Source organism: Acomys minous (assembly GCF_964271855.1).
Source record: "Acomys minous genome assembly, chromosome: 14".
NCBI lineage: Eukaryota > Metazoa > Chordata > Mammalia > Rodentia > Muridae > Acomys > Acomys minous.
Window position 1 is genome coordinate 60,295,506 of NC_140496.1, and position 14,261 is coordinate 60,309,766.

At 45.2% G+C, this 14,261-nt stretch overlaps 1 protein-coding gene across 2 annotated transcripts in view; it reads left to right on the plus strand.

The window, feature by feature from the left end:
• The first annotated feature begins 10,635 nt into the window (after positions 1-10,635).
• Positions 10,636-14,261, plus strand: part of AMPD1 (adenosine monophosphate deaminase 1) — a 28,779-nt gene continuing 25,153 nt past the window's right edge. The window contains exons 1-2 of one of the 2 annotated variants that reach the window (XM_084755341.1): positions 10,636-10,726; positions 12,248-12,259. In XM_084755341.1, coding sequence (XP_084611467.1) covers positions 10,705-10,726; positions 12,248-12,259 — 34 coding nt within the window. In that variant the 5' untranslated portion in view covers positions 10,636-10,704. The remainder of the gene's footprint in view (positions 10,727-12,247; positions 12,260-14,261) is intronic. The other variant, XM_084755342.1, reaches the window with a different exon arrangement.

The following is a 14,261-nucleotide window of genomic DNA, read 5'->3' on the forward strand; positions in this document are numbered from 1 at the left end:
ACACCATGACCATGGCAACTCGTATAAAGAAAAGCACTTAATTGGAGCTGGTTTACAGTTCAGAGGTTTATAGTTTATCATCATCATGGCGGGCAGAGTGATGACCTGCAGACAGACGTGGTGCTGGAGGAGCTGTGAGTTCTGTATCTTGTTCCAAAGGCAGCCAAGGAGACTGTGCCATGTTAGGCCTAGCTTCACTCTATGCGACCTCCAACAAGGCCACACCTCCTAACAGTGCCACTCCCTATGGGCCAAGCATTCAAACATGAGTCTATGGGGACCGTTCCTGTTCAAGCCACCACACCTACCAAGGCCTTTTATAGGAAATAGATGTTAACTTCAGATATTGGTGTTCCATTTGGACAGTGTTGGGGGGAGGGGTTGAGCTCCTCGTGTGTTCTCCATACAGTGAGTGGCCTCCTTGGCCCTTGACTAAGGCTTCTCTTTCCGTGGTTTGTTTCTCCAGGGCCCATTGTGTTAAAGGAAACACTCCTTTATGAGTAGTGTAAAGTTTGACACGGTCTTGCTCCACCCTGCCAGAGCATGAATCTTGCCCGTACAGCACAGCCACACACTGTTCATTAGGGGCTCTGGGGTTCCTTGTCTACTATATCAGCAGCACAGTTACCTGACGGCTCAATATGGGAGAGCTCTGTGGTAACATGATGCTTTATTTGTTGTGTGAGCTGTCAAGCTCTTTGTTTTCCTTTGGCTTTTTGTTTTGTTTTTTGAGACAGGCTTTTTCTGGGTAGCCTTGGCTGTCCTGGACTTGCTTTGGAGACCAGGCTGGCCTTGAACTCACAACAATTTGCCTGCCTCTTCCGAGTGCTTGTCTGTCTCTGTGTGTAAAGCACTCTTTGCATGGATGACTGCATGACAGAAGAGGGTATCTGATTTCATTACAGATGGTTGTAGGTCCTGGGAATTGAACTCAGGACTCTGGACAAGTAGCCAGTGCTCTTATCTGCTGAGCCATATTCCTGGCCCAGCTGTCAAGCTCTCACTGCGCCCATTTCATAGATTGAATTTTATGTGTGCACAAATTTCTTTCAGGAAGAAACTATACAAACAAGTTAAAGTTTGTTGCTCCAGCCTGGGAGTGGTGGCACACGCCTTTAATTCCAGCATTCGGGAGGCAGAGGCAGGCAGATTGCACTGAGTTTGCAGCTAGCCCGGTCTACAAACTGAGTCCAGGACAGCCAGGGCTACATGTAGAAACCCAGTCTGGGGGGCAAAAAAGTTTGTTGCTCCCTGAAATTACATGCATGGGGGGAGGGTGGAAACTTGGCATGCATACTTAATGGATAAATGGATAATCAATATATAAAATGAACCAAGGCTTGCTTTGGGGGATTATTCAAAACTAATTGACATTTCCTCCTTCATGAATAAGAAGCACACTACTGTTGGGTCCAGTGAGGTGACACCTATTTGTAATCTCAGCACCAGAGAAATAGAGGTAAGAGGAGAAAACCACATTTAAGTGACAACACTGCCAAATAGGACCACTCAGGATAAGGATGTTTTAGAATAATGTGACGCCCACTTAAACTAGGTTGCTAGGGTTCAGCTTTTCATGACAAACAACACTCAAGGTCATCAAAACACCAGCGTGGCTGCATGAGTTACTTGATACCCCTAAATACATGAAAAGGAGCCAAGAGGCCCTGCGTGGTCGTTTTGCAAAAACTGCCTAAGAAGGCTTTGTAATGCTTTTAAAATAACCAGGCATAACATGTGGTCCTTTACCTTACTAAATGAAAACAGCTGAATATACCAAAATAGAAAACAAGTGCACTTTAAAGTGTCAAAATGGACTAAAATGCCTGGCACGGATGGGCCGAAGATGGCCTACTGTGCTGGTGGTCTTTGCTTGGACGCTGTGTCCTATCACATGGATTACTTCATGCACCATCATTTTAACCCGTTTGGGAATAGAAACTGGTTACTTCTCAACCCAAATGGCAGGATCCAAGTCACTCCTTGTTTGTTTGGGTTTTTTTGTTTTGGGGGGGGTTGTTTTGTTATTTTGAGACAGGGTCTGTCTATGTAGCCTTGGCTGTCCTGGGCTCACTTTGTAGACCTGGCTGGCCTTTAACTCACAGAGATCCGCCTGCCTCTGCCTCCCAAGTGCTGGGATTAAAGGTGTGCACTACTATGGCATGGCCCAAGTCACTCCTTAAACAAGTATAAATTCCAGTTGCCACCGATACTGGCTGGTTTTGTGTCAACTTGACACAAGCTAGAGTCACCAGAAAGGAGCTTCAACTGAGGAAATGCCTTCATGAGATCCAGCCGTAAGGCATTTTCTCAAGTAGTAGTCAGTGGGGGAGGGCCCAGCCCAGTGTGGGTGGTGCCATCTCTGGGATGGTGCTTCTGGGTTCTGTAAGAAAGCAGGCTGAGCTGGACAGTGGTGGCACGCTTCTTTAATCCCAGCACTCGGGAGGCAGAGGCAGGTGGATCTCTGAGTTACAGCCCAGCCTGGTCTACAAAGTTAGTCCAGAACAGCTATGGCTACACAGAGAAACCCCGTCTCGAAAAACCAAAACAACAACAACAAAGCCAGAAAGCAGGCTGAGCAAGCCATGGGGAGCAAGCCAGTAAGCAGCACTCCATGGCCTCTGCATCAGCTCCTGCCTCCAGCCTCCTACCTTGCTTGAGTTTCTGTCCTGACTTCCTCCAATGATGGGTTGTGATCTAGAAATACAAGCCAACCTTTTCCTCCCCAACTTTCTATTTCGGTCATGATGTTTTGTCACAGCAGTAGAGAACCCTAGGACACCACCACTGTGTAGGAACTTTTATGTGTGGGTGTAAGGGTGGGGGGGAGCGGTGCCAGGCAGATGTGGTTAGAAATTGGCAGCTGTCTGTTAGAGCTTTTCAAGATAGGTTGGGTCTTGCCCTGCTAAGGAAAAACATTCTTTCTTTCTTTCTTTTTTTCTTTTAAGAGTTATTTATTTATTATGTATACAGTGCTCTGCCTGCATGTATACCTGCACACCAGAAGAGGGCACCAGATCTCATTATAGATGGTTGTGAGCCACCATGTGGTTGCTGGGAATTGAACTCAGGACCTCTGGAAGAGCAGTCAATGCTCTTAACCTCTGAGCCATCTCTACAGCCCTAAAAGCATTCTTTCAGAATGGCTGCTACGGATGTGACAAAAATTGGTGTGTTTTCTGTAGAAGCTTGAGATGTATAGGTTATGATATTTCAGTCTGAACAAAAAGCTTTGCATTTTGTTTTAAACATTTTGGTATATATAAAATCAGTTCTTCACATTGACAGCTGAGACCAAACATGCCTGATGTAGATTTTTTTTAATTAATTTATTCAGATTACAACTAAATTGTTATCCCATCACTTGTATCCTCCCTCTCCTCCCTCCCTCCTGCTTTTACCCTATTCCCCTCCCCTATGTCTGTGACTGAGGGGGACCTCCTCCCCCACTATATAGTCATAGGCTATCAAGTCTCATCTTGGTACCCTGCTTATTCTTTCTTTGAGTGCCACCAGGCCTCCCCACCAAGGGTAGGTGGTCAAATATGGGGCACCAGAGTTCATGTCAAAGTCAGTCCCTGCTCTCCACATAACTGTGGAGAATGTCCTGTCTATTGGGTAGATCAGAGTAGAGGTTCGATGTTTACTATTGGGTCCTGATGTTTACCTTGGGCCCCGATCCACCCATCACAATGTTCATGTAGGTTTCTAGGACCCTCTGGGTCCTTCTATTTCCCCATCTCCTATATTTCTCTTACCTAGAGTCTCAGTAGGATGTCCTCACATCTATCCCAATCTCCTGGTAAGTGAAGACTTTTGTGGGATGTGCCTTTTGGGCTAGTGCCCGATTATAAGTGAGTATATACCATGTGAGTCTTTCTGCTTCTGGGCTAACTCACTCATTATGATCGTTTCTAGTCCCATCCATTTGTCCACAAATTTCTGGATTTCCTTGTTTTTAATAGCTGAGTAGTGTAAATGTACCACAGTTTCTTTATCCATTCTTCAACTGAGGGACATTTAGGCTGTTTCCAGTTCTGGCTATTATGAATAAGGCTGCTATGAACATGGTTGAGCATATGTCCTTTATTTTGTGCTGGAGCATCTTCTGGGTATATTCCAAGGAGTGGAATAGCTGGGTCTTGATGTAGTCCTATTCCCAGTTTTCTGAGATAATGCCAGTAGATTTCCAAAGTAGTTGTACAAGTTTGCATTCCCCCCAGCAATGAAGGAGTGTCCTCTTTCTCCACATCCTCTCCAGCATATAGCATCACTTGAATTTTTTATCTTAGCCATTCTAATGGGTGTAAAATGGAATCTCAGAGTCATTTTGATTTGCATTTCTTTAAGTGTTTCTCAGCCATTCGATATTCCTCTGTTGAGAATTCTCTGTTTAGTCCTGAGCCCCATTTCTCAATTGTTTTTAAAATTCATGGTAGAGAGACTTTTTTTTAAAGGGTTTCTCTGTGTAGCCTTGACTCTCCTGGACTTGCTTTGTAGACCACGTTGGCCTCGAACTCACAGCGATCCGCCTGCCTCTGCCTCCCAAGTGCTGAGATTAAAGCCATGCCCCAACACCGCCCAGCTCTAAAGACATTTTGAAAGATAGGTCAGGAGATCATGTAAATGTATGCTTGATTTGCATGTAAAATCTGAGGAGTTTTACATTTAACAGTAAGGTTCAAAAATGAAACCCTAGCGTGGCCATGGCATACGAGTCATGACCAGCAAAGCCTGTTCCCCTCCTGGCAACTTCTGGGCACAGGCACATTCCTGACCAGATGCTCCAGTCCCAGGAAAGCTCAATGGACTTTCCCTTAGCAGCATTCATGCTGCCTGGACATGTGGCAGAGAGCCAGGTAGTAATCCTCATAGTCACTGGAGACAAGTACCCTAAACAAGTGCCTTCATTGCAATTTGGAAACTGCTTCCTTGGGGGAGTCCCTGTCTTCATGCAGAGCCCACAGCTCCCTCTTTGGATTTTCTGAGGATGCTGGGGAGTGTCCAGGATTCCCTAAGTGTGCTCTAACCGGTGCCGGGTTTTTCTTTTCAGCTTTTTGAGGCAGCCGCTCTTCACCTCATACTTTTTGTCCCCACAGTGCTGAGTGGTTCAGACCATATATACTGTTGGCATGGTTTGTTGCCTCAAGGCTTGGTTCCCATGGCAATTGGTATTGCAAGATGGTGGAATCTCTAAGAGGTCAAACCTAATAGGAGCTGACTGGGCTAGAGGGCACCACCTTCAGCAGCAACCAATGCCCATCTCAAGGGAAGAAGGTGTTGAAAAACTGGATTTGCTACTGACAGAACAGGTTGTTAGAAAGTGAGGTGGCCCCACCAGGGTGGCCTCTTTCTCATGTCATCCTGCTACGTTATGATGCACTGTGAGGCTCTTTCCAAAGTGACTGTGAACTTTTCAGACTCCCAGACTATGTGTTTATATCTACAAAGTGTCATCTGTTTCCACTAGGGCCTGAGCCTACAACCAAGTATCTCTAAGTCAAAGCACTGTTGAACAGTAACATGTACTTTTACTGTATGTGTTGGGGGGGGGGGGTGAGTGTGTGTGATGAGTCGGAAGACAACTCACAGGAGGCAATTTGCTCCTGCCATATCAGTCCCATGGATGGAACTCGGGTCATCAGATGTGGGCAAGTACCTTTACACACACACACACACACACACACACACACACACACACACACACACTCACACACGTATGTGATGTGATGTGGCAGACACCTGTCATCCCAGCAGTTCAGAGCGATAGGCAGGAGGATTCACAGTTCAAAAAGATGGAAGGGGTCGGGGAAAGGACAAAGGGGAAGAAAAACATTGTAGATTAATGTTCTAAACAATCTGTAGCCCATAGTATAGCTGAAATAGTTGGTACTCACACGCCTGTAGTGTGTATATGAGTTTACATGTGTGTGAGGCTCGGCCATAAATAAGTGCCTTTACTCTCCAACTCGTCTTGTCAGCCCCACAAATAACAGAAAATAATACTTATATTCCAAATACTAATCAAAATAGAATTAAATGAAGACTGTTTTATATTCTTTACATACTTAAAAGCAGGATTAGTCAGAGGGAAAGGATGGGTAGACAGAGATTTCCTTCTAAGAATTTCTGGGCATTTTCCTTTAAAATTGACAATAGGGTTGGGGTCTATTGCCTGAGAACCTGTGGGTCTCATCCCTTTTGGGATTCAAATGACCTTTTCACAGGGGTTACATATCAGATATTTACATTATGATTCATAATAGCAAAATTATGATTATGAAATAGGAATGAAAATAATTCTGGTGCTGGAGAGATAGCTCAGAGGTTAAGAGCACTGACTGTTCTTCCCGAGGTCCTGATTTCAATTCCCAGCAACCACATGGTGGCTCACAACCATCTATAATGTGATCTGATGCCCTCTTCTGGCCTGCAGGGGTACATGTAGACCGCTGTATACATAATAAATAAATAAATCTTAAAAAAAAAAAAAAAAGAAAGAAAGAAAGAAAAAGAGAATTTTATGGTAAGGGTCACCAAATGTATATTAAAGAGTCGCAGCATTAGGAAGGTGGAGAACCAGTGCTTTGCTGTGCTTTGCTTTATTTCGGGGCTCCCAGCACTCCCCCCCCTTCTGCCCCACCCCCACCCTGCCCTGCTCGCTTGAATCCTGGTCTTCATGCCAACTCCTGGGACTCAGCTATGTACCACACTCTGGCAGGGCACTTTTTTTTTCCTTACAGTAGAAATAATATTTGTTCTTGGTAGGGAAAAAAAAGTGAGACTCAGAAGGAACGGGAAGTAAATTGCCTACATTGTTTGCAGTGCCTTCACTGTTTGTAAATGTAGTAGTGTTTCACAAAACAAACATACTACATACACATCTTTGTTAGGATCTTCATTATGAAGTTCTTGGATATTTTCCATTGTCATCCACTCAGCCCTTTAATGGCTCCTGGTGTTTAGCTTGTGGCCAATCTCTTGTAGAGAGTAGTGGGTTTTACTCTGTGTGTACTGTTTCAGAAGCTCGTCATGGTGATCTCATGTAATCATAATATTTGGGAGGCCGAGGACTGAATTTGACACCAGCCTGGGCTGCATACTGAGACTCTCTCAAGAAAACAGATTCCTGAAATGCTCCTGTGGATACATTTGTTTAAAAAAAAAAAAAATGAAGGCTGGGCATGGTGGCGCATGCCTTTAATCCCAGCACTTGGGAGGCAGAGGCTGGTGGATCGATGTGAGTTTGAGGCCAGCCTGGTCTACAAAATGAGTCCAGGACAGCCAGGGCTACACAGAGAGACCCGGTCTCAAAAAACTAAACTAAACTAAACTAAACTAAATAAATAAATAAATAATGAAAAGAAAAGAAAGCTCCAAGATGGGTGTTGTAAAACTTTTTTTTTTTTTTTTTTTTTTTTTTTTTAGAAAAAGGAAAATCCAATTCTGGGTCTTCTGGAAGAGCAGCTAGTGCTTTTAACCCCTGAGCCATCTTTCCAGCCTCCTATTTTTTCTATTAAGTGTGTAGTGTGTGTGTGGGTTTGTGTATGTATGTATCTCTCTGTGTGACTACCACATATATATGTCAATGCCCACAGAGGCCAGAAAAAGGTAATGGGTCCCTGGGAGTTGTTATTACAGGTGTTGGAAGCCATTCTGGGCCTCTGGAAGAGCAGCAAGTGCTCCTGAGCGCTGAGCCATCTCCCCAGCCTGCCTCTAAGCTGGTCCGGAGGAGGAGCGCACCTGGCTGGCAGCTTCTACTTGCTGCTTGGTCTCTCTGTGTAGCCCTGGCTGTCCTGGATTCACTTTGTAGACCATGCTGACCTCGAACTCACAGAGATGAGCCTGTGCTGGGATTTCTGCCCAGTGCTGGGATTACAGGCATGGGCCACTGCACCCAGCCTTGCTTCATCTTTTTACCTGTAGCTCTGACACTGTACCCCACAATCAATGCTGAACAGAATGGGTCCCAGAGGTGGGCCAAGTCTGCAGTCATGGGACTCTCCCAACAGGACTTTTTTTTTTTTTTCTGAGGAATTCCTTACTGGCCTGGTCAGAACACTCTTGTCAGGGGCTCTCCGTACCTACTCAGTCCTTCCATCATTCTGTCAGACCTGTACCATATATTCTCTCCCTATTTTATCTATCATGGGCACTGCCCTGTAAACCTCTTTGATGTCTAATCTTATCTGAATGTCTCACTAAATTACCAGTCTTTCTTGGAACTGGTTCTGTAGCCCAGGCAGGAATTTGAGATGATTATCCTCCTGCCTCTCAGCAGAGGCAGGCAGATCTCTGTGAGTTTGAGGCTAGCCTGGTCTACAAAGCTAGTCCAGGACAGCCAAGGCTACCCAGAGAATCCCTGTTGTGAAAAACCAAACAAGATAAAACAGAGTCAATAGTGGGGCCACAGTTCAATGGTAAAACATAGTCCAGTGGGCATTGAGGCCTCTGGGTTTGAAAGACAGAGGAGTACGCATACACATTGTGTGTGCACTCAAAGAGGCACAGAGAGGGTGTCATCTGAAGCCAGAGTTGCAGAGAGTTGTAAGTTGTCTGCTGTGGGTATGGGGAATCAACATTAGGCCCTCTGCAAGCACTCTTGGCCACTGAGCCCTTTCTCCAGTCCAAGTTGTTCAGAGAGGAGCACGTGATCTTCTCAGAGTGCATTATGATGTTTATGAATGGAGTCCTGGAACTCACTCTTTAAACCAGGCTGGCTTCAAACTCAGAGATCCACCTGCCTCTGCCTCCCAAGTGCTAGGATTAAAGGCGTGCGCCGCTGCCGCTGCTGCTGCCTCCACCGCCATTGCTGCCACCACCACTATCCAGCTCTTAAAAAGTTTTTTTTTTTTTAATGAGGACTGGAGAGATGGCTCAGCAGTTAAGAGCACTGGCTGTTCTTCCAGAGGTCGTGAGTTCAATTCCCAGAAACCACATGGTGGCTTCCAACCCTCTATAATGGACTCTGATTACCTCTTCTGGTGTGCATGAAAACAACACTCATATACATAAAGTAAATAAATCTATTTTTTTTTAACTCAATGGATTTGTGTTGTACTCATAAGTGCACTACGTGTGTGTTACTAGGTGCCATCAGAGGCCAAAAGAGGGCATCCAATCCCCTGAGCCTGGAGTTACAGACATTTGTGAGCTGTCATGGGTGCTAGAAACCAAACCCAGGACCTTTGCAAGCGCAATAAGTGCTCTGAACGTCAGAGCCAGCTCTTGCCCTCATTTCATTAAGCAAAAGGAGAGAGAGAGCTTCCTGTCTTATGCTACCAAAATTTTGGCTAATGATTGTTAGTCCAAAATCACCTTTCACTATTAGAAACGTACATGTGCCAGGTGATGGTGGTTTAATCCCAACACTTGGGAGGCAGAAGCAGGTGGATCTCCATGAGTTTGAGGCCAGCCTGGACAGCCAGATCTATTACACAGAGAAACTCTGTCTCAAAAAACCAAAACACAAAAACATGTTTTCTTCATAGCACTCATTATAACATGATTATTTTTAAATTTTTGTTTGCTTTTTTGTTGTTGTTGTTGTTGTTTTGGTTTTGGTTGTTCAAGACAGGGTTTCTCTGTGTAGCCCTGGCTGTGCTGGAGCTTGCTCTGTAAACCAGGCTGGCCTCGAACTCACAGTGATCTGCCTGCCTCTGCCTCCTGAGAGCTGGGATTAAGGGCGTGCGCCACCACGCCTGGCTTTTTGCTTTGGTTTGGTTTGGTTTGGTTGTTTGCTTTTAAGACATGGTTTCAGGTATCCCAGACTAATCTTAACTTGCTACATAGCTGAGCTGACCAGAGCCTTGTGATCCTCTTCCTTCTACTTCCTAAGTGCAGGCCTTCTCCCTCGGGCCTGGTTTTTAGAAGTGTCTTATTGAATATTGTCTGTTAGAATTTAAGTAGGAGCTTTCCCGTTCTTATTCGGTATATGCTACTGCCCAGGTCAGTCCCAGTTAGGCTTTCAAATAATGAGGCCACACAACTAGTAAAAGTGTGTGTGTGTGTGTGTGTGTGTGTGTGTGTGTAAGTGTGTGGTGTGTGAGAGTGTGTATGTGTGAGTGAGAGTGTGTGCTGAGGTATTGATGTATGTACCAGGACACTCACCAATCACAGAAAGCTCTCCTGGTGTTGACACCCCTTTTCAGAAGCCTGTGAGAGCACACGCCTGTAATCCCAGCACTTGGGAGGCAGAGGTAGGTGGATCTCTGAGTTAGCCTCGAGGCCAGCCTGGTCTACAAAGTGAGTCCAGGACAGCCAAGGCCTGCCACGAAAAACCAACAAAACAAACCAACCAAACAACAACAACAACAAAAACACAACACAAAACCAGAAGCCTGTGAGACTGTGCTGCAAGTGGGATAAAAAACAGGTGTCGGGTCACATCATGTAAGGCAGCCACAGTTGATGAGCCAGCATGTTGGATGGTGGGTGTTGAAATTTGACTTCTGGCCGCTGTCGTTACCTTTTCTAAAATCCCAAGATAAAGACTGGAGGCTTCACCTGTTTTTCACTGTCATTGCCTAAAGCTATAAATAGGCCTGAAGCTCATCTCTCCTTTTAGCAGGGAAGGGTCAGATTACAGGGGGCAAAGCAAAATAATAAAATGAGTGGCCTGCTATTTCAAAGTGTCAGTCAGCCATTCCCACAGTGTCCTCCTTCCTCTGCTGAGCTATCCTAGAATCAAGGATCCCAGCCACAATGCCTCTGTTCAAACTTACAGGTAGGTGTGCAGCAAGGATTTGCAGAACTCAGGGATTTTTTTTTTTTGTTTTTTTCCGGATGCAGCCATTCCTTCAACTACAGTGTCAGCTTCAGTTGTCCTTCTGTCACAATAGCTTCAGATGTGCACGTCAGCAAGAGGCAAAGCCTTTTCAGGCTTTTGCTTTCTTTCTAGCTGTGGGAGGAGGGTTATTTTCTCAAACTATGTCTCTGAGACCCTTAGAACACTGAGCCATCTATCTATCCACTTACTCTGAGCGGAAGCTATGCTTTCCCAGCTGAGAAAGACTGGCTACACTGTGCTCCAAAGCATGGCCTGGAAGGAGCCTGTAGCCCACGATGTTCAGTGTTTTACAGGCCACACTTGCACTCTGAAAGGACTCTTAAGAAAGAAAACAATTGTGTGTACATTTCACTATCAAAAGCCAGACATGTGAAATCAAAAGAGCAGTTACACTGAAGGCTAAAGTCATAAAGACTCGCTGAGGAAAACTGGAAAATATCCCAACACTCAGGAGGTGGAGGCAGGCAGAGTGCTGTGAGTTCGAGGTCAGCCTGGTCTATAAAGCGAGTCCAGGACAGTCAGGTCTGTTATACAGAGAAACCCTGACTGAAAAAAACAAAACAAAACAAAAACAAAAAAAAGGAAAAAGAAAATTGGAAAATAGCAATTTAACAAGTCACATAGTCTCCTTCGGGGATGCTCTCTACATTTCCGAGTTCAGCTTCTCACTGTGTCCTCTGCAAAGATAAAGATGATTTGAAGGACACAGTCAGATTTGCATTACACCTGTAACCATGTAGCCTTTGGGCAAGATAATGCTTTAGCTTCACATTATAGTGTGATTATTATGTATTTATTCCAAATGCCTCTTAAAACCATTTGAAATGGCTATATGATATTCCAGTTTTCTTAACAATCGCTTGTTTTTAAACCATATTTTATATACATAGATGTCCTCTTGACCTTATTTGCACCCAAAACTTTCTCTGTGTATAAAGAGTATTTCCATGTGATTAGTTCTCAGAGGTGATGGTCCAGTGAGTGGGTGCTACCAACTTGCTTGGTGTTAACAAATAAGCTGGGTTTTTGTTTTTGTTTTTTGTTTTTTGTTTTTTGCCTGCTCCCAGCATTGTTTGAGAATTCCTAGCCCTCTCCATCAGATTCTTTATGTTGTTCCCTTTTACATTTCTGTCCTACGAAAAGTACCTCTGGGGGCTAGGCACGTGGCTCAGTAGTGGGGTGTGAGTTTGGCATTAGCATACATAAGACTCCAGGTTGAACCCTCAGCACCACAGCCCTGCAAAGAAGTACTTTTTAAAGAGTACTACTATGTGCTTAAAGACGGGGATGAGAGCGTGAGGGACTTATCCCCATGCTGTCCTGCTGTCCTTGGGCAGGGCGCAGGGAGAACCCAGCGGATGAGCTAGGGCAGCACTTCGCACCACACCTAATGCTGTGTCTCAAGCCTGGGCTCAGCGCTGTTCATCTCTTGTGTCTTGTCTGTTTTCCTTCACACAGGTCAAGAAAAACGTGAGTATCTTGGACTATTTTTTCCTGCTATTTGCAAGTATCTGTCAAAGAAGTGACAGCGTTCCCTAACTCACAAAGGGGCTTATTTCTTAGCAGCGTTTATAAATGGGACCACCCAGCCCAGTAGTGATCATTAATGCCTGAAGATAGCAAACAAGCTCTGGCTCTTCTGGATTTCCAAAACACAAAACCTAAAAACAAAACACCCACTGTTTTTCTCCCTCAAAGGAAACATGAGCATGGGTGGTGAACGCCTATAGTCTCAGCACTGAGGCGGCTGAAGCAGCAGGATGGAGAGTTCAAGGCGAGCCTGGCCCACATAGTGAGATCCTGTCTTAAAATACAACAGTAAAATGCACAAGCAGGTTAAGGCTACCTCCCAAGTCACGTGTTTGCTATTTTGAAATAAAACATACAGATTAGTCGACAGAAGTGTCCTAAACCTTGCCTTAGATGACGCTCAATTCTAATGCAAAAAAAAAAAGTTTGTTAATTGTTTGTCCAGATAAAAGAGGATTTTAGATGAAGCTGTGCCTTCCGGCCTCTCACAGTCTGCCATCTTTCACTGACTGGTGGAGTTCTGCCTCTGAGGTCCGCTGTAAGATGAGAGGTGGGAAGTGGGAGCCGGCAAGCCGGCCTTCCCCACAACTGAGTACACTCTGCTGGGAAATAAGCCTCGTTTCCCGGACCTGTCGGGTGTGGTAGCAAGCATGGGGGATCTTTTTCTTAAGAGCTGTTTACTTCCTGCATCAGGAATCCCAAGTGTTAGCTTGAGTACGCTGCAGACTGTAAATCGTTCGTGTTTGACCTCCATAGCAGCATCCTGAGGTTGATTTCTCATTAACGGTCTCCCTGTATGATGATGAACCAATGAGGCGCCTGGTGACTACGTGCTTTGCCCAAGGCTACCCAGGTGTCATGGATGCTCCTCGCCTTAACTCAGTGCCCTCTTTTACCTTTCTTCTTTTCTATCTGTCCTGAGATAGAGGTCCTGTCCTCTAGACACTGTCCCTCAGATGTCCCACGATCTCAAACAACTAAGAAAGGATCAGTAATTATCAACACAAGCCTGAGGAGATTATTTCTCCCTCCTGAATTTATGCTGTCATCATAGTTTATCTACTTTAAAAATACTAGCTGCACTTTTTCCTACCCGCAGTCACCACCATGCCCTGAAGTAGCCAGAAAGGCAGAGCTCTGGAATTAGGGATCGGATTTCAGCTGTGCTTGCATGGAGTCAAAACAGCTATCAAGCATGTCATTTTGGGCCCTCCTGTAAGCTTCTTGAGACTATGACATCTACTTTCAACCGTCGCTAGTGGTTTAGAGATATGCCACCTTAGTAAAAGCTATACTTTAAAAAAGTATATGAGACAAATGGATATAAACAATCCCAGATCAAAAATGGTTGTTCTGGACGAGCCAGGATGTCACCAGATGGGCTTTGGTTTCTGGCGTCAATTCCATACTGTCCTCCCTGAGGTCTTCAACAGCACTGCCACAAGCCTAGCATGACAAGCCATGGTGTTGTCACCCTCATTTTCATCATCGTAACTGACTGGCCTAGCTCCATTTGCCCTTCCTAGTGCATGAAGCGTCTTCTAACTTCTGCCCACCACCTATGCTTGAGGTTCATGTGATGCTCTGGGAGGAAGGATGCTGTTTCTGGGGGTCAGCTGGTGCTGGGCTGGGAAGGCCTTCTTGGCCATCACTGACATCCACCTAGTGTTTGTTCCTTTTGCTTTGTAGTGGACGGCAGAGCTCGCCAAGGACCTACTAATAGCATCCAAGCACGCTTCTCGGTTTCTGGAGCAAACAAGTGCTCAGGGTTCAAGTAACACGGTCTCCCCTGTTAACCCTGCCTCCATCAGCCAGGATTTTATCTTATTCTTTTAAAGATTTATTTAGTGTGTATACAGTGCTCTGCCTGCATGTATGCCTGCACGACAGAAGAGGGTATTAGATCACAGTATAGAAGGTTGTGAGCCGCCATGTGGTTCCT